A 22,333-nucleotide genomic window follows, 5' to 3' on the forward strand; every position below is an offset into this window, starting at 1 on the left:
ATGGATTTGAATACTAGATCGTGTATATCGGTGTTCTTCTTTGGTAATTGGGTTTCAATTACCACACATCTCAGGAATGGTTGAACTGAGACTGTTCAAGACTACACTTCATTTACACTCATACATATATCCTCTGAAGTATTATCTGAAAGGTAATTATCAGAGGCTAAAACACGAAAAAGAAAGTTATCTGTCTCATGCCAGTTCTAGTATCATAATATTTCATGAAATATACTTTTATGATTATTATTGTATTAATCTAACATGCTGCTTTAACCACATGAAACGAAAATATTTGACAAAACTGAAACTGTGAACAAATGTTTTATAGTATAGCATTAATAATCTAAGCATACTATTGTGTTACATTACTGTGTTTGATGGTTAAGTTGTTGTTTTTTGTAGTTAATCAGTACAGGGGTCAATATGTTGAATTATTTGAATTTTCAAAAAGTTATTAAAATATATAATGTTCCTAATAATTTTTCAAAAACTGATGTTCATGATTTCATTTTAATTATACCTGGAAAGCTAATACTTCCCCCAAATTAATGATAATGAGTACTCCAAGGACTACAAATTTGTTCTGCTGCATATATAATAATGTCATCTCATCATAATATGAAATATTTATAGTAATTTTATTAATACAAAAAATGTTTAATACAGTAAACTAGTTTTTACTGAAGAAGTCATCACAGTCCACTCCATATCTTATAGTTCTTGTTTATTAAAGCTTATATATTACTATGTAATTTGTGATCAAATAAATAGAACTTTGACTTTTTCATATAAAGAACAACAATAAGAAAGTGTATCATATATATATATATATATATATATATATATATATATGTATGTATATTGATAAACATTACTAAACATCAGATATACTATCAGAGGAGTATAGTATACTATTGGATACAGTATAAGAGGAATAAGAACACTTTACCTAAACATAATGCTTTTAAGAATTTCTCTAGGGATTGAAATTTCCTATCATTACTATGACAGATAGAATAGTGACAAACAATTACTTCATTACTGCAGTATGTTACAGAGGAAAGAAGGAAGTTCTAATCTTGTCTTAATGAATTGGCTACTAACAATCTGAATTTAGGAATTGGAAGACATAAAGCTTAAATTGGGTTGATAATTATATGTACATTGAAAGTTTGCAATACATTGATCTAAAACAATAAAAATTTCAGGTAACTAATCGCTACATAGAGCCAAGGATTATAAACTTTCATATAAGTTTAGAAGAATTATCAATAATAATAACAAGTTTTAAAAAACAATAGTTTATCTAAATGTCTAAAATCTGAAAACATTAAGAAAACCAGTAATAATTATGTCCTTAGTTGTATTTTTTATAATGAAACATACTTTTAATTATGGATTCCCCATATTTTTATCTGTAATAGGTATTCCATAACAGTAAGTTCATCCTATTATAAAAGAAAACTACTGTTCATTGTACAGCATCATGAAATGCATTACATTTTAAAATTATTAAATTTGAAATGACTTTCTTTCAAAATTTCAAAAGCAAAACTTTTTCTTCCAAATGACTTTTCAGAGTTAATTAGTAACAAATGTTTTAGTGGAGTTACTGATATATACTTTTAAAAGTAAAACTACTCCTTTTGAAACAACACTCATTTCTTACTCTATTAAGAATATTCTGCTAATTTTCATAGCTTTGTAAGGTCCTTTAGAAGAAAAAGTTCCACTACTTTGAAAGAGTCATTTAAAATTTTTTAAATTAATACATTTCTGATGCTTTTCAAAGATAGTAGTTTTTTATAATAAATTAATAATTTTTTTTATAATAATGTAATTGGAGTTATTGATTTCCTTTTACAGAATAAAATTAATTATTTTAAAAGTACTAATTTCAATAATATTTATTCTTTTTAGCAAACAAAATATCATTGTTACTGGTTTCATTATAAGTTCTCAACTATTAGATATTTAATTACGCTGTACGCAGGTACAGCGTAATGTGTACAGTATGATGTTTTTAATTAATATATATATTTTTAAAAATACAGTCAACAAATGTATGATTTAAACAGTATTTTATAAATAGACTAGTAGTAAAGAAATTTGTAGATATGAAGTTACATGTTTGATATTTTACTTTACAAATGATAATTATTCATGTTATTATGAAATTTGTAATAAAACATAAAATAATTAAATATGTTATTAAATCTATTTGCAGAATTTTATATTGATATTTTTATTAACAAATATCATTTACATTAAGTTGAAATGTAGAGTGGAAAAACATTTTTACATACATATCATTATTAATGTTAATTATTACTTTACTCAATGGTTATGTTGACATTATTCTATCCAAATTAATTTTATCACAAACAATATTGTAATGTCTGTAAGAAATGGAATAATGCTAGTTACAAAAACTGGTTTTAAAAATTTAATTATCATACATTTTCAGAAAAGAAGATTACTGCATCATTTTCAAAACAAAAAATGAAATCACAAGATCATACTACAAACTAGCAAAATACACATTGGTGAATACAATAATCCAGGAATCTACGAATTTAACTGCAACAACTTAATGAAATACTATTAACTTCATCAACAGATACCAAAGAACACGTACAAGCAATATGTACAACATAACTGGCCTAACAGAAATAGGGCACACTACATGTAAAAGAACTTGTAAATTATGCACAGCAAATAAAAGCCACTGTCTAAAAATGATTAACAATTTCAAAATTTACAAATACAGTTAATTTGATAAAAAAAAAATATATATATATATTAAACACAAAGCAGACCAGATAATAACATATACAAATATGTAACAGCACCACCTGAAATATTGTTGGTAGAGTAGTCACACTATCTATAAAAATATCTTCTGGAACCACAATTGTGCATGATTGTGCATGATTTTTTTTTAAACTTAGATAATTTTGTCACACTGATTAGTAAATATAAAATATATATTTGTGTTTCTATTTAATAAACATTTTAAATAATACATTGTATCCATGCTGTAGTTATAAATAATTATTTACATGGTGTAATAATAAAATTGCAACTATAGAAGTAGTTTGATATACTTTATATCAGAATGGAAGTTAAGCAGGATAGATATTGTAAGAAGTAAACTGAAAGATATTAAAATAGTAACAAGAAAGCAGGTATATAATTTATCATCTTAAACTTAAAATAAGAACAAAATACATACACATTTCTGAAACTAATCGTAGAAACAATTCAGTTCTAAAATCGTCACGTTTATGAACTTTGGAATTAACCGCGGTAACATTCTGAAGTACAAGGAGATTATTTTTGTATTTTAAGTTAACTACAGTAGCGTTTACTGTGGTAGACTTGCTGAACTAATAACTCGCAGCTTAATTATCTTCTATACAAGCGGGAGCGTTCACAAAGTAATTGGTAACCACGAAATAAATTTCGTGATGAAAAATATTGTACAAATTACAAAGTGGATACGATTGAAAGGTGGATTTCCACCTTTCCAGTGGTTATGTATAAGTAGTTTCATATAAAATTATAAAATCATTGTAATTATCATATAGGTTAATGGAAAAATATATCAAACTGATATACAGTGAAAACATTAGCGTCTTTGGTTATGCTCTACGTTATATAATTACTTTTACAATGAACATTAAAGATTACCTTTCCCGCTAAACCTTCGAATAAACTAAAATTTGAGTGTAAACAGAATTGAGTTAAAAAGAAATTAATGTGAGTTAAATTATACGTGAGTTAGAAGAAATTCTTCTATAAACGTATCAAAAGCAGTATTAAGTAATCTTTTTTATCTATCAAAAAATAAATTTTACAGTTAAATCAGTTTATAAATAATTACGGAATATTACTTTCTCACGGTAACTTTCAAAACATTTGGGTTCAGCGCTACGGTTTAGAGATATTATAAAAGTATGTAAAGTGAATTGATTTTGCAATCTTTCGAATCGCTTCACGCCTAAATCTACATCACCTTGTTATTTCTTGAACTTTTTATAATGCATTGCCATTTTTCCTAGTTAAAACAAATGGTAAATTTCATGGAATTCGCTGAATACCAATAAATCATTGTTTAATCTGAATGCGGAGCGGGATTTGGTATCCCAGTAACTTGAAATTATCTGGCACTTAGTATTTTGCTTCAAATGGTTGATCATTATTCCTCAAGTTTTTAAAAATTGTTAGTTCAGCTAAAGAACAGTCCTTTACGTACAGACTTTAGAAGTGCCTATACGATTATTGTAGGGTATTATTGATGTAAGAAATATAAAAATTTCCCGTTGAAACGTATGAATATAACAATAAATCTTGTAATCCTGAAATCTGAAGTTATTTCCGAGTCATATTGAGCTAGTTTTCAAAATTTCAGAACAAAAGTGTGTTTTCCGAATGATTTTAAAACTAATATATGAACGTTATGGAAGTACATCCGCATATTTACCGATAAATGACATTAAAGTAGGATATAAATATATGCTCTTCCATGATTATTTATCTATCGAACATATTTTGTGAGTTGCAAAGTATGTTAGATATTTTAGTAATATATTATTTGATATATTATAATTTTGAGTATTTCTTTTTCATCTATAACAAATATTGTTTTATTATATGTACAATGCTAAATAAAGATCTGAAATTACTCTTAAAAATGTAGAAACATATTTCATACGTGGTAGTCATGTTTTTTTGTTGTTTTTTTTACTAATAATAAAGAAAATCTATCATAATAATTTTAAAATTTCTGATTTAATAAACGACTATTACGCCTTCCCAGTATTTGAAAAAATTGCGTATCCAGTATTGTATCTCTTTGTCGAAGTAATAGTTCCGTCAACGTCAGCGAATGCCTTGTGGGTAAAGACTCTGAACAGACACTCAGTGGTGGAAATGTTTACTATAAGATGGCGGCTCCCATACTGAAGTGGAAAAGAGTTACAAATCCTTCAGGACCGCAACCTAGACCCAGACATGGACATCGGGCAGTTTCGATTAAAGACTTAATGGTTGTGTTTGGTGGCGGAAACGAAGGAATTGTGGATGAATTACATGTATACAATACAGGTAAACAATCAAAACTCGCTCTTTGCAGTGGCTTCTCACGAAATGGCGGTGTTTTACTGTGTCATTTTTGTATTAAAAATGCTAAATTAGGCTTTCAATTTTGATAGACAGGCAAAAAATGAAGTTAGGGATGTGCTTAATAATTTACTTGTAGAATATGCTTCTCAAGCCTGTTGTCATCATTAATATTTGTTGTACTTGATTTCGCGGTTATTGTGTTTAATCAACATGGCGGCCTCCTATAGAGAAACATGATCCATATTTTTGTTAGATAAAATGTTTTAGGTTAAATTTTATTTATCGTTGTTGTGTACAGTTTTTGGTTAAGGAACATAACCTTATTTGTTTTTAATCATGGATGAAGATTAATCACTCTGAATTGATTAGTCAGTAAGTTTACAAAAAAGTGAATGCTAAATGTCTAGTCCTTTAAAAATTCAACCTTAGAAAAAAATTCGCCTGTCATACCAGGGAAAATTATAGTATTTCTTTCAATCTCAAGAAGATAGTTCAGTTTTTCCTGAATGTTCTTGCATTATCTCATAATCTATTTCCCATTTTAGAAATAACCTCCCAAGATAGTTTGAGAGTTGACAGTTTTGGTTATCTCAAGATTTATGTATTTTACTTTAAATGATGGTCTTCAGTTTTTGTTTTGTATTATGCTTACTTTGTGCAGTTTTATTTAGAGTACTGATTAGTGTTTTGTTACTGTTTTATGTTTTGTTCAGCTTGATTTTATTGCTGTCAAAGATATCGTTGATTTAAATGTACCATCACTATAATTCTGAAATATTTATGTATATCATTTATCCTAAATGTCATAATTTATTCACATTAGAATATTTTTACAGAATTTAATTACCTAAGTAACGGTTTTTAGGTGTAGTCAACTGTTACGTTCATTAGCCAATGTTAAATGTCAACAGTATACACAAAACTTTTCTGAAATTGTTCAGTTTTGATGATGTATAGAAGTTTATTTAACATGTCTTCATTCTGTGTTTTGTTCTTGACATAAACATCAATTTCTAGGTTGGTACTTCCTAAGTTCTATGTGTTGTGGAAAGATCAGGTTTGTGAAAAGTTTTCATTTTAGCCTTATACCTTTTAAATTTTTTAATATTTCCATCTTAATTTTTTTCTTGTAAGTATTCAGTGTAATATTTAAAAAGTTCAAGCTTGTGTATTACAAATTAAATTACATTTTTATTTTTTATACATTCTTATTTTGCAAGTTTTATTGTTATGTGTGGGTCATTTTGTGTTTATTTTTAATTTACAAACTGGAATTTATCTACATATATATTTCTTGCGTTGTTCTGAATAAGCTAGTTTTTTTTTGGCACAATTTCACTGTTCAGAATTGTACTTACTGTACTCTGTGTTGCATATTTGCATTGATACATCACCCTCCCTAAAGCTGTTGTAATATACATACATTCACATGGTTATTTTATGGTTTATTTTATATTATTGGTTTATTTTATGTAAAACATTCCATATAATATAATACTTAATAGGAGATACTTGGTTAATTATTTTGCTACTGTATCGGAACTTGTTTAACCATATTGACTAGTAATTGCCAGTAGGCCTATATTGTGGCAATTAATTAATTCTTTCTTACTTATTTTACCTGGCTCCAGCATCAATCTCCTTAAGGTATGTATTATTTGGTCTAGAAGGAATTGCTTAATCTACCCTATAATTACATATACTACATCCTATTGGAACTTAACTTAATTACTTAACTTACTTTACTTTACTTAACTTAATTTTCTCAGCGTATCTAATGTCAATGGTTTATTTATCAGAATTTATCTTTTTGTTTACTTTGATATCTTTAATTCATTGGCTTGTGTAAAATTTTAAGTTGGAATGTATTTACTAAAAATGTAAAATTCTAAGCACTGCATTTATAGATAAGTGTTATATAATGAAATGTAACATAAGACACAGTAAAACGTATTTAATAGTTGTTTTAATAAGTAAAGAAATTATATCAAATTCCATTAATATTTCTGGAGAAGATATATTTTATATAAACAAGTCTTTGGTCAAATACTACTTTGACCATAAATGCTACCATCAGTAGTATCATTTACTAGAATAGTGTAGTATCTACTTCACTAGAGAGATGTCTGTTCTGAAAATATAGGTTAATGGTTACTTCATTTTCTTCCACTAAAAATGCATTGTCATTCAACATTTTTTTAGACTGTACACAAAAGCTATAAGAAATTATTTTTCCCCCAAAGTTTAATATTTAAATTAAAAGCAAAAAGAAAATTAGAAATGCATTAATAAACAATTAATAATTTATTTTAAAATGGCAGCGTAAGTTATCAGTTAATTTGAGCCTCAGTACTTCTACAATCATCTGTTATCCAAAGTTTTAAGTGAGCACTGGCTCTGTACTGGATTTAGGGTTATAGGTTATATGACCGGTTCTCTCCTGTTTAGGAATATGTTCTACCAGATGTTTATTGATCCAGATGGCAATAAAGATTGTGTAACAGAACTGATGTACCAGTTATCATTAGTACATAACTGATGTACTTCAACTACATTATTTATAGTGTACCAATTTCAGATTAGTCTGGAGTATGATCTGAGGATATTAGGCAAAAATGATGGGCAGTAGATATCAGTTAACTGCCAACATAATGTACCAAATACCCAATGATAGGTTGGTGGTTATTTATTTAAACGGACTGTTTTAAAATAAAAGTGAATCATATTGTATTTACAGGTATCTTTGATTTACAACTGGATTATATGTTACCGGTTTGTAGTGTAACTTGAATATATTATTTTCAGAGTATTCTTTCTACTGATCCACCAACTGTAGTTTTACTGTACACAGAACACTGGTACACAACTGTAGTTTTAGATTTAATCATTTATTCAGGTTTATGTGAAAAGGTAAATTATCCTTGCTATTTAATGCCAATTAATGTCTGATAAAATCATGAATTCATTAAATTTTTGTTTTTATCATATTTGGTTTCTGAGGTGGTATAGACCTGCTGCAGCTTTTTTATTTTTTAGATGTATAGTCAGAATATGGATTATGAGTTTACAGTATAAGATTGACGATGATTATCTGGTGGACCATTTTAAACATTGGATGTTATATTTTGTAATAGTATATATTATTGAAATCATTTTTGCTGTATGAATTGTTATCCTTTCTTTCATTCAGGCAAATGCTGAATTTAACTTGATAATAGAAATTTGTTAACCCAAAATATGTAGTTTAAGCTTTGTAATTTTTGATGGTAATGATTTTTGTGGGTGATTTAAGTCTCTTAAAATGTTTTTACTTTAAAATGTAATTGTGATAATATTTATCAATTGATAACTGTCATTTTATGATGATAAATGACTAACTCGTTAATTAATTTTAAATTAATTACATTTTTTAATACTTTATTGTTTCTTACGTTTATTATTACTTCAGATGTATTTTATAAAACTTTTTTTTTTTAATGTTGGTGCTGAAGTAAAAATTGATTGTTAAAGTTTGTCTGCCTCTCTATATTTGTATGTAAATAAATATTTTATTCTGATTTCACATTATACATTATGTAGATCATGTTAAAAGAGATTTGCTAGTTCACTAATAACAGAAAGAGCTGCCAGCATTTATCCTAAATGATCATGGGAAAATCATGATCAGAGAGATGTGACATAAAGAATTATTAAGTATGAGAAAAATGTTAAGAGCCCATATTAATTGAAAAGAAAAAAAATTAAACAAGGATGCATAATAATTTTCCTTTTTTCTTGTGAGGTTATTTAAAAACCTCATTAACAGAATATATGAACATGATTGTAAAGAACTTGATGGTAGCATTTTATTGTTGCCGATTTTATCTCAAATATAAAATTAAATTAAATCATTTTCTACAGTACTAACAAAGTAAATTAAATTTTATAATTCTAATCATAATTTTTTATAGAGATTATAAAATGCAAATTGTGAAATTTTTATTATTAGTGAAAAAGTTATTTCAGTTCTTTTTACCTCATATAGTTTCAGTGGCATTTATAATTTATTCACAAAATTTCTTATCAAGTTTGAGTATAAAGTTATCTTGATGCTCAAACATATTAATGAATGCAGTGTATTTTATTTTAAAATTTGTTGGCTGTTTTTTTGGTAGTGTTGCATTTTTTTAAGAGCTAGTTTTGTTTTTTCAGTTTTCTTCTTAAGTCTATCTTTCATTTTAGTAAATAAAATGAAGTTAACACTACTGTAAGTTAGTAATTTATTTAAAGTGACACATCATGTTTATCATAATGTATTTAACCCGCTTCATCCCACACATTTTTAAGAGAGTGGATAAGAAGCAGGTGGTCTGTCATTTTATTGGTTTACTTGCTAATTTTTAAAGTTATCCAATTTTCTATTATTCCTTTGTTATTCTTTTTCTTTTGTCAAATTTGCTTTTTATATTATGTTAGGTAACAATTTTCTATTGGATACAGAGTGCATACCTTGTTTTTTTCTATGATCAGTAACCATTAATAATGTCAACAGTATGCAGTGGCACGTTGCTAACATTAGTTAACTACAAGAGTTTGTTCTTTTAATTGTAACTTCAGTCAACATCAGTCTTTGTTTGAGTGAGTTAGATTTGATCGTAGGTATTAATTTACATGGATTTGTTAATCAAATTCTTGTAAACTTTATCACCTTTTTTTATTTTGGCATTAAAAATAATTTATTTGTTCATAAATAAGTAGTATCATTAATACAATTAATTTTAGTTAAAAATCAACTGAATTAAATTGGAGGCTAGTCACTCTACTGTACAGTAATTATATAGTAGTAAAGGCCTTTACAAAATAATGAAGTTCTTGCACTCATATTCTCGAGCTTTTTTTTCACCGAGACTGTACCCAAATGAATTTCTTAAATTGGCTTAAACAAGTAGTTTACCCTTTAAGAAATGGCATTCTGTTTATTTTCCCATTTATTCAAATCATGTATCCTTATAAATTAAACCACAGTTTTATTTTCTTCCTGAGTGAACTTTTTATGTAAGAATTATAGCTTTCCTGTACACTGATTTTATTCTCATCTTTATTTTACTGCATTCATTTGCAGTTACTTCTATATATTTTTATTTTTAATATCATGTTAAGTTCATTAATGTATGATATAAATATTAATATGATAATAAGATGAAAAAAAGTGAGTTTCTAGATATAATAAAGTGGAGATGCTAGTGTTATGATGTGTTAAGTTTACTTTTATTCTTTGCCTGTTTTTATAAATATCTTGGAAAATTTGCACCTTCCTCTTTTTTGAGCAGTTTAAACCTTTGGCCACTTTCAACTTTTGTGACTTGCATCTTTTTATTTTGAAGTACATAAATTTGAACTATAATATTCAGTTATAAAAATTAATCTGTAATAAGAATATATACTAACCAAAAATCTTAGTCAGAATGTTAAAATATAATTTTATTGTATTGATTTTAGCAAAATATAAGTTTGTGATTTCTGAGTGCACAGTTTAGTGATTATTATAGATATTATACATTTTAAAGAGAAAATTGCTAATGAAATTTTTTAAATATCGGTCTTTTTATATTCTGTGAAATTCATAATTGTGTATACTTTTCATTAAACTGCTTGATTTCTAAAGGTAACTTTTTCTCTTGTTATTTTTGTTTGATGTACTATAAAATTATTATTTTAAATTATATCTGATTGTTAAAAGCGATTAGCCTCTTGGATAATATTCTGTGCCCAAGTTGTAATATTTTTAAATTGTAATAAGGGATTGGAAGTTGATGTAATTAAATGGTTTGATTTTATTAACTTATCCCAAAACAACATGAGAATGAAAATTATATTCCTACTTTTAGTATATAGTGTTTGTATGTTAAAGCTTTTAACTTAAGTTTTCCCATGTTATTTGTTACTCTAGATTGACATTATTAAATTTTTTTTCTCACTTTCTTTTTCTTTCTTTATTTAACACTATTAAATCATTTAATGATTATTGAATTTGGTAATTGTTTAATTAAGTAGTATTTTATTTTTAAAAGGATTAATACTGTAAAAGATTTTCTTTAGTCATTTAATTTTAGTATCTTTCATTATTATTTTATTCATTGCTATCTGCCTTGGTTTGCTAAGCTGGTTTGAAATTTTAACAGTGTTAACCTTCAGTCATTACATAAAGCCTTATAGCACTTCATGGGTGTACTCAGCCAAGATTAATGAAGTAGCAGGCTAGTTTTTACCCTTTTGTAAGAACAAAGTTAAATATTATTTAGAATTTTCTTATCCAATTACTATGAGTTTTACAGTATAAAATTGTAATTACTGTGTATTTAATAATATAAAATTGTTCACTGTTTATGCTGTGGGTTATTAATCATTATTGACCCAGAAGCATTTATATATAATAAAAATAAAGTAAACTATTGAAATATAAATTTTAAAAAAACATTTTAATATACAAAAAAAACTATTGTAAATAAATTTTGGCAATTTTATGGAAAGTGGAATATAATTTTTGTACATTTTCTACAAAGGTATGACTAAGGAAACACTGGGCCAGGACAATGTAGTACAGTGTGTTCTTATATTATATATTCGTTTAAAATCCTTATTATTAGTTAAAAATCCAATACTTATATATATATATATAAGTAAAAGCTGGATTTACTTATATATATATATTATACGAGGCACATTTATAAAGTAAGGGCCGTTTGGTTGTTAAAAAAAAATTAACTCATGAGCAAAGGTTTTTACTTACAGTTTTAGTTTACTACATATCTACTTCACTTTTCCATACAATCAGCATTCAGTTCTAAGCACTTTTTGTAATGCTGCACTAGTTTCTTTAACCCCTCTGCATAGAAGTTTACCGTCTGGGAATTGAACCAGTTGACCACGGAAGTCTTGAGTTCCTCATTGTTTTCCAACCATTGTCCTCCAAGCCACTTTTTCAAGTGCAAGAAGAGGAAGTAGTCGCTAGGTGCAAGGTTGGGACTATGTGGAGTGTGGTCAAAATAATGCCCTTTTTGTCCCAAAAAATGGTAGCCAACATTTTGCTTAAATTTTGTTGGTTTTGGGAAACTTGAATGGCGCCAGTGGATTGATTGTAGTTTCGATTCTGCGTTGGTGTAGGATATCCATGTCTCGTCACCTGTAACAATGTGGGAAAACAAATCAACTCCATCTTGTCGTTAGTGGTCCAAAAACGCTCCTCCACTGCACATTCTTTGCCCTTTTTATTGGTCAGTGAGCATTTTCAGTACCCACCTTGCACACACTTTATGATATCCGAGCTTTTATGTGACAATGGTGTAGATAGAGGTGTATCCAACATGTGGAAACTCATTATCCAGAGCACTAATCGTCAATCGCCGATCATATCGCAGTTTTCAGTTCTGAAAACTGTTCAATAATTTCATCAGTCTGAGTAATAGGCCTGGCGTTCTGCTCTTCATCATGCACATTTGTGTGGGCATTTTTAAAGTCTTGACACCATTTCCTAACCTTTCTTCACTCATTACTGTAGGTCCATACACTAGGCACAACTCCTGATGAATTTCAACAGCTGAAGATTCTTTCGCGCACAAAAATCAAATCACAGCACAGATTTCACAACTGGTGGGAGAAACAATTGTCATAGATATTGCAATTCGCATTCACCAGCAAGCAAACAAATACTGTATCAGTGCAACTGCAGTGGCTTTGTAAATAGCTGATAGATGGCCTTGCATGCATGAAACTGTGTTCAGACCCACTAATATTTAAATATAAGTTCACAGTCCTTAGTTTATGAATATGCCTTGTACAAATGCTAGGCGACAGTGGTTGAGGAAGAATAAATAATCTATAGCACCTAGAGTTCCTTTCGTATTCAAATAACATATTCCATGTAATGAATTAACATTTGAAGTTAACAAAGGTACTATAGAATTAATATGTCTACAGCACATGTTAAGAGTTGTTAAGTATGCTTGTGATTACTGATAAAAAAAATTGTGCATTTTTTTTTTTGGGGGGGGGGAATTTATAACAAGTTCTTGGCTCATTTTGGTTCAGAGAAAAATTAATTGAAAATGTACACATTTTTCTCAATGCAGTAATAAATTTTGCATGTCTAGAATAGAAAAGTATTTATAGAATTTATTAATAATTAAAAACTAAATGTCAAAACTATCAATAATAATTAATTATATCAGCTTTTTTGATACTTTAATGTAGTTATCTATGATTTAACAGTTCATATGGAATTACAACTTATATATTGAAATCTATAATATGATTCATTTTTGTAATAACAGTTTCTATTATTTTAATGATGTATAATTAATTATTTCATATTCATTTCTTTAAAGAAAAGTGTTTGAGAGGAGTATAAATGCTTACTGTCTAAAGCACATGGCTTTTTATTTGTATAATGCTTGGAAATTTTGTTTGTAGATTAATGTAAATATTCTTATTTTCACTGATGATGTAGTCAGTAAATGTTTTTATTAACTGTGATATTTAAACTTAATTTCCTTTGCTGATTAATTGCTCCTGTATGATATTTAATCTGATAATTACTTGGGTTATAACTAATCAGATGCACATTGTGTTGAAATATATGTTGGTATCAAATACTGAGCATATGAATGCTGATAAATTCTAGCACTAAGAATTTATTAAACAAATCCACTGATAATGAACTAGCAGTCATAACATAGTATTGTTTAATATTATTATTATGCTAAATTAATATTTTACATATGTTATATTAAATTATAAAAAAAGTATTGATTATTGAAAAGTATATATAAATTAATAGCATTAATCTTTATTATGGTTGTCCTTAATTTAATTACTTAATATTTATTTTTAAAGAAATATAATAATCACCATCAATGAACTAATAAAACCAAGGATGATCTTATTTCAAAGAAAGTGCTTTTAGGACTACTGTCCCATATCAGTATTGTTGGTTACTCTTCATGTAAAATCATTACCATTTCTTTTTTTAATCTTGTAAATCTTACTGAAAATATTTAGAGATTTTTTCCTAGTAAATATTGAAATGCTGACGAAATGGTGAATTTGAAGTGCTTTTAAGGAAAGTGTTTTTGAGACCACTGAGTTAAGTATGATAATCAATACTATACAGACTAATTAGGGATGCCTATTGGTTCTACCAATAGGCATCGCAATCACATTAATTAGGTTTTTTGTTCAATCCCCGGATAGGACACGAAGTAGTGTTCAGTCAGTGCATAGGTTGTTCAATTATAAACCAGAATTTGTTTATATAGCTTTGTTGATGTTAGATAAAATTACAAATAAATTACCTTGTTTTTGTAAATAGTTTCCTTAACAGAGATATATTTTCTCCACCGGATTGGTAGCTGGACTTTACGGTGGGTGTTCAAGAGGTGTCCAATGAATTTTAGCAAATCTGAGCTGCTGTATGTGGCTGCACACTGTCGTGGAGAAGGAAGAGATTGCAAATCAGTTGCTGGCGGTGATTGTTGCAATAAGCAGCCATGTCATCAACCAACAACTGGCAGTAGTATGCTGAATTTACCATCCTTTGTTCATGCATAAAATCAATCAGTAGCACAGTTTTTAGTCCCAAAACAGTTGCGAGAACTTTTCTAGTTGACAAGTGTTTCTTGGTCTTGAATCACTGCCCCTTCGCCACTTTTCCACCACTACATACTTTTTCTCTTACTCCGGGGTGTAATGGTGGACCCATGTTTCGTCATAGGTCACAATTTGGTCCACAAAATGCCTCTCCTACCTCAAAGCGATTCAGAAGCTGCTGACAGATGTCTTTCCGGACATTTCTCTGTGCCTCTGTGAGAAGTGGAACCCATCCACCTCACTAACACTTTATTGTATGTAAGAGTGTCTGACATTGTTGTAGAAGAAGTGGAACCCATCCACCTCACTAACACTTTATTGTATGCAAGAGTGTCTGACATTGTTGTATTCACACTTCCAGTATTTATGCCCATCTCTGATGCAATTTCAGTCTGCAGTAGTCACATTCCACAAGGTCATGAACAGCCTGAATGTTGTGATCATTGATGGTGGTCCACAGACAATGTTCATGACTTTCATTCTCCACTGCATCATGACCACTTCAAAATTTTTGGCCCAATCAAACACTTGAGTTTTTGATACGGTAGCATTTCTGAACTGTGGCTGAAATCTAGTCAAAATTTCAGAGGATATGACACCTTTATTGGTGAGAAATCTGATTATGATTTGTTGCATAACAGAGGATGATACCTCCTGCTTGCATATTCTACTACTGGTCGAGACCTACAGTTAACCGCCAACATGATTTGTGCTGGCAAAAAAGTATTGGTAATGGCAATGATTAATCATAAGGACTATAAATTTGTTCTGTTGCATGTGTAATAATGTCATCTCATCATAATATGAACTATTTATAGTAATTTTATTGATATAAAATATGTTAAATAAAGAAAACTAGTTTTTACTGAAGTAATGTGAAGTAGATTAGTACTGAAACTAGTTTTACTGAAGTCCACACCACATCTTTAAGGAGTTCTTGTTTATAGAAGCTTATATATTACTATGTGATTTGTGATCATATAAATAGAACTTCAACTTTTTCATATCAAAGAAGTATAATAAGAAAGCGTCTTTCATGAAAAAATAACCTACTTTTTTATATGTGGCCTATGGGTGTAGCTGGCAGTTGCTCCTCTCCACACATATCCAATTAACTACCCACAGCACCCCACCACATTCACTGCTTTTCCTCAGTCTTTGCAGCAAAATTCCAGTTTATATTTGAATGATCCTCGTACGTAGATATGGCATATAAAATTAGGGGATGGACAAAGTTATGCATGCCATTGGACATCCTGCACTTGTTCTGGGGTGTCATTTTTATTCAAGTAATTTTTTTTTATTGTGTTGTATATTTAAGGTGGTTGACAAAAAATATCGTTGAATTATGAATTGCTCCCATGAAATCCACAGAGATCCTGAAATATTGAGATTAGGATGAGTTGTTGCTGCTCGGAGAGGACCTTGAATTTTTCTCTTGAATGGGATTGTTTTCTCTTATTGCTGTTCTTCTGAAGGTTTACTACATTTTCTTGCTGTTATCACCAGAATCTTCATCCATGATCCTTCTCCATTTTCAGTTGCGTAGTTGTAGTTCTGATCTTGCTAAATGAATACTGAGGATGTCATGATTTGAAGAGCTAGTACGTACTTTGTGTCATCTGGTGTATGGCTGCTGGTGGATCAACCCAAAGACTTGTTTCTTGTCTGGTGGTTAATTGTGATCTTGTTAGGCTAATTGCTTAAATGCCCAAGAAAAACCAGGTCTCCTAAACCTTTTTAAAAAATTATTAAATGAAAATTTTAATTATTAAATAAATTTGATGCAAAGTCTCTGGGGAAGGCCAAGGACAGACTTACTATTCTGTCGGCTGCCAGATTTTGTCAGCCACTGTACTGAAAGCATGGGCAGTGAATCCAATGAACAAGTCAAGAGCTGGTGTTAAATCCCATAGTAAAATCTTTTGAAGAAGGAATAAAGGTTAAGAAAAAGGGGAAAATATTAGAGAGCATATTTGACCCGCTGATGAAATGTTCATGGGATATTAATGTAATACTACCATAGTGGAATTCTTTTAATTTTGTTTTATTAAAAAATTGAGGTTGTTGGGGTGTATGAAAACTGTAAGGAGATTCAAGCGATTGCCTGCCAGGCAGTATTGTTCTATTGCACACGTTAGGTCAAAAGTTTAGTTTTTAACAGAAGATTGGAGTATAGGATCAAATTGTTATAAAATTGTTGATGACTAATAAATAAACAGTCTTTAATTTCCACCTATCCACATTCAAGTCCGTTCTCTTTATTTTATAGAACTTGAAAGCTCTTGTGGAATACCTTTAGTGTTATTCTGAATTCAGTATTTTTTTGTTTGTCCTATATCTGAATATGAAAAATAAAGAATGTTTTTTCAATTCCAAATATTTTAAACCATTCAGAAGATAATATTAACAGAGTTTTCTTGCAAAGGAAGTAATTCAATTTTGACTAACAGATTGTCAGGAACTACTTCAAGCAGGCATCGTTTGCTGATTGGAGCCGCTTTGTTTTAAAGAAAATCATTTTGGCCTTATTTTGCAAATATAAACTAAGATTTCTATTAGTTCTTTTTAGTTTATTACAAAACTTCCAGTATGTAAATATGAAATTGGAATTTGTCCATAGATGGCCGTAACTGCCAATTTAGTTACTGTCAAACCACATCATTGGTGTCATTTTTTTTCTTTGACTGCTGACAAAGATTTTCAATTTACAATAATGCAAGTTTCATACAACAGCATAGTTTTAAATTAGCGTTGAACATGTCGAGTTTTTGAACTTATAAACTATGATTTGCGGACAGCATTGATTTTCTGTTACCATTTATACCATTTAAAGAAAACTGCTGCAGAATCGCATCGAGTGCTCGTCGAAGCTTACAGTGAGCATTCTCTTGGTAAATCCCAGCACTTTGAAACCACAATTTTGTGGTTTAAAAAATTCAAAAGTGGTGATTTTGATGTGAGAAACAAAGAATGTGGAAGACCACTGATAAAGTTTGAAGACAGCGAATTGCAAGCATTGTTGGATGAGGATGACGTTCAGTTGCAACAACAACTCACGGATCAATTAAATGTAACACGAAAAGCTGTCTTCATACGTTTGAAAGCCATGGTAAAGATCCAGAAAATGGAAAAATGGGCTCTACATGAACTGAATGAAAGACAAAAAAATCGAAAAACCACTTGTGAAATGCTGCTCACCATGTACAAAAGAAAGTCATCTCCATCAAATTGTGACAGTGATGAAAAGTGGATATATTTCAAGAATCCTAAGCATAAAAGATCATGGGTAACTCCAGGCAAACCATCAACATCAATTTCAAGGCCATATCGCTATGCAAAGAAGACAATGAATGCTCTGTGTTTGGGGGGATCATCATAATAATCACAGAGTGTGATTATTATGAGCTGCTAAAAACATGGCGAAACCATTAATACTGAATGCTACCGACAACAAATGATCGATTTGACTCAAGCATTGCGTGATAAACTACCAGAAAATCAAAAAAGGCAACACAAAGTGTTTTATATCATAAATATAATCTGGGCTGAATTTCATCATTCTTTTTTGAATCCTTTTGTCACTTGTATCTTTCAGCATCCACCTATTTCATCTTTGTATATATAGCCTAAAAATTTTGTTCATATTTATTATTTTGGATTCTGTAAAATACTGCAGTTTTTTTTTCTCTAAAATGAATTTTTAACAAAATTAAACATGAGAATTACTAAGGATTAATGGATTCCATTTTATATTGAAAATGCCTTACCTTTGTGTAATATTAAAACTTTTTTTCTTTTTCCTGTTAAGCCTCCAGTAATTACCTTTCAGATAATACTTCACAGGATGAATAAGGTTGATATGTATGAGTGTAAATGAAGTGTAGTCTTGTGCAATCTCAGTTTGACCATTCCTGAGATGTGTGGTTAATGAAACCCAACCAACAAAGAACACCGGTATCCACTATCTAGTATTCAAATCTGTGTAAAAATAACTGACTTTACTAGGACTTGAACGCTGGAACTCTCGACTTCCAATCAGCTGATTTGGGAAGACACGTTCACCACTAGACCAACCCGGTGGGTTAAAAAAAACCTGTAATATTATAACTAAGTGAATGTTTTGTAACAGTTTACTTAATTTCTCCTCTTAATTGACCACCACCAAAATTCTAAAGGTTTGTATCTTGGGGTATGAAGTTTATAGTGTGTAAGTAGATTCCAAGCTTGACTGGAATTTGAACCTAAAGCATTTTGGGTGAAAGGTAGAAATGACAACATGAGAAATATAGAAGAAAACTGTTGTATTTTTAAGTCTTTTTAAAAGATTCCGAAATATAGATATCGTATTTGTTTCATGATACCTTCAATTTTGATAATAGAGTAGAAAGTAATTAACTTAAAATATTATGTTCCTAATATTTTATTTTTTTTTTTTACAGCGACAAATCAGTGGTTCATCCCTACTGTAAAAGGAGACATCCCGCCAGGATGTGCAGCTTATGGCTTTGTGGTTGATAACACTAGAATATTAGTATTTGGTGGCATGGTAGAATATGGAAAATACTCAAATGAATTATATGAATTACAAGTACATATTTGTTGTTATTATTTTACATTAGAAATTATGTGTATAATTACTAAAAATTAAGTATTAAGCTGGAAAAATAAGTACATTTTAAAAATGTATTCATCATATGTTTATATAAATTCTAAAATTGATGTTTATTATATTTAGAGTATACTGGTCCTTCCATCTTTTACATTTGTTATCTACTGTGTTGTTGCTCTTGCTTATGAGGTCATATTTTCATTTTTAACTAACCTCCTGTATGAAGCATTTTTCTCTGATTTTAAAGTGATATTTTCATTTCTGTAATAAGTTACCCTGTTTTAAAAAAGATATGTTTTTAGTATTTTCCTTCCTTTTGGTAGATATCCTGTGCATTAGCCTGGTGGGCATTAAAAATAAATAAGTTGTTGTTAGATATTCTACAGACATTATATTATTTGCAGTTTATTTTTATATATTTATTTTATTATCATAGTTATTATATTTTTAGTTTCGCAAAGCTAAAATTGGTTCACTTTTAAATATTAAAATGTAAAAAGTATGCACTAAAAATTAGTACTTTTTTTTTATTAATTACTTCAAAGGAGCCTGATTGTTTTAATTGTAGATATTTCAAATTAATTAAAATTAAGAGATAAACATGCTTTAGAAGAGCCTGTAAATAAATTTTTGACTGCTCACTGATGAGGTACTTGCTTAAAAGGCAGAAGGGTTCTTCAGCCCTCGTTCAAATACGTTCATGTTAAAAGAGGCCCCAACACTCTGTAGTTTATACTAAATGCATATATTGGTGTGAGATGGGTAAATTAATCTGGAAGATGTTGGTACAATCCGAGCTAGTGTGGTGAGGACTGATTATTGCCTGCACATTTGAGTATTGCCAGTCTGTTGAGCATTGGCTTTAGAACAAGGTTGTGTAATCATGTGTTGTTTGTTAAAATGTGGTTAACTGTTGAAGAATGTATACTTGTGATGGAAATTTATTTAGACAAAATCTCATGTTGTGTGTCTGTGAAAGTTCAGGGAAAGATTTGAAAAGGAAGCAATAAAAAGTGTTATTCAGAAGTTTGTTAAAAAATTACTTATTAAATTACAAATTGATTAGTTAGTGAAACAGATTCAATGTTAGACCAGAAACATACCTGGCACAGGTCAGTTTTAACGGTGCAGGTCATGCAGGACATTAAGGTGGCAGTTACAAGACCTCTTAATTCTTCACGGAGACTAAACCGTGAAAAGATATTTCACTAGGTTCAGCCCACACTGCAGTGAGCAGAATGCTGAAATGTTATCTGTGTCAAATGCAGGTTTTCCATGAGCTAACTAATGCTGATTATGCTAAAAGAGTTCACTGCTGTTAATTGCTTGAGAACTTCATCTGAGACAACATTGGCATTTTAGATCAAGTGTTTTTCACAGATTGAGTGTGGTTTCACTTTGTTGGATATGTTAACAGTCAGAACTACCAGACCTGGGATACTAAAAACCCACACATTTTCTTTGAATCTCCCTTACACCCACAAAAGATGGGTATATGGTATGTGGTCACCACTTGGCATACAGCTCGCTCTACTATGAAGATGTTACAGGATTTTTTCAGTGAAAGAATCATTTCTAAAGAATTGTGGTCACCAAGATCATCTAATCCATAATTGACTAGTCCATACTTCTTTCTGTGGGGTTACTTAAAGAAATTGCATATAGGAGCAATCCCTACACCCTGCAGGAATTGAAGATAACAACTTCAAAGTTGTTGTATGTGCCAGTTGGCATCTGATCTATTACCAATGTCATCCAGGAAGTAAGACGGGGTACAGCTAACAAGACAGTTGTTGTTGATCATGGAAAAGTGTGTAGAAGTTGATGGACATAATTTTCGGCATCTTCTGTAAATTATTATGTAAGTGATTGAATCTAGTTCATCAGAGCTAGTCGTGGTGGACATATGCCAGAAGTTATTTAAAAAAATGTAATGTCAAAGTTATCTTTGAGATAAAAACAAAATTGGCTTCAAATTTACCTTTTTGTGTTTTATTTCAATTCAAAGTTCTATCACTCTAAAAAAAAAAAAACACCCATTACTTTGAAGGTGTTCAGAAAAAACAATCTCTGTTCCTTTTGATTTCAGTTCTTTTACAAGTGCACATCATTCCTAAAAATTACTGACAACCTCTATATGTCTTTCTACTGATTGAATTGGTGTGTATTAACGTAGATCTTAGTTCTGCATATAGTGTCACTCACTTTTTGCACTCTGATAATTTAAATGTTAGAGATCACTTATCTTGCATTGAGCTCAAAAGACAACTATAAAATGATGCATTAAGATCCTTTCAGATACCTTTAACAACACAATATTAAAATATTCCCAAAAATCTAGGTTTTGACATTTAGCTCAAAAGAATAATCTAATATAATGAAATGTGTATGTTTTCAATCTTTTTATAAATGCTGTTGAATGAAGTTCAGTCATCTTATAGTTGTCATAATATTTCTTTTAGTGAAAGTTTTTTGTTTTCATTTTTCTGTTGTCAAGTTGATTAAGAATTTATTTAAAATGCTTTCACTTTGTGCAGTGCATTTCTGTTATAATTGTAATTTTCTTAAATTAAAACATTAAACTTTTTTTTGTCGAGATTAATGATTTTTTTTCTTTATCTTATTACAGGCAAGTCGCTGGGAATGGAAAAGGTTGAGACCAAGGCCACCTCGTCATGGGCCCCCACCTTGTCCCAGATTAGGACACAGTTTTACATTAATAGGACACAAAGTATATCTTTTTGGAGGATTAGCTAATGATAGTGATGATCCAAAAAACAATATTCCAAGGTATGTAATGTTAATAAGTTAGGATAATGTTAGAACTTTTTATTAATGCATATGTGTTTTTCAGCACAGTTTTTTATTGCATTGAAACTTGGTCTGTACATGTTTATTGTGAGCAAAACAGCTCATATTTCATTTTTTAGTGTGGCATTCATTTTTTTTAAAGGTTGTCTATTTAGT

At 29.5% G+C, this 22,333-nt stretch overlaps 1 protein-coding gene across 4 annotated transcripts in view; it reads left to right on the forward strand.

The window, feature by feature from the left end:
- Window positions 1-4,940: 4,940 nt before the first annotated feature.
- The window catches only part of Hcf (Host cell factor), a 135,150-nt gene continuing 117,757 nt past the window's right edge, over window positions 4,941-22,333 (forward strand). For all 4 annotated transcript variants that reach the window (XM_075363461.1, XM_075363464.1, XM_075363462.1 and 1 more), the window contains exons 1-3: window positions 4,941-5,112; window positions 19,197-19,345; window positions 21,996-22,156. In XM_075363461.1, the coding sequence (XP_075219576.1) occupies window positions 4,953-5,112; window positions 19,197-19,345; window positions 21,996-22,156 (470 nt within the window). In that variant the 5' untranslated portion in view covers window positions 4,941-4,952. The remainder of the gene's footprint in view (window positions 5,113-19,196; window positions 19,346-21,995; window positions 22,157-22,333) is intronic.

Source organism: Lycorma delicatula, chromosome 4 (genome assembly GCF_047948215.1).
Source record: "Lycorma delicatula isolate Av1 chromosome 4, ASM4794821v1, whole genome shotgun sequence".
NCBI lineage: Eukaryota > Metazoa > Arthropoda > Insecta > Hemiptera > Fulgoridae > Lycorma > Lycorma delicatula.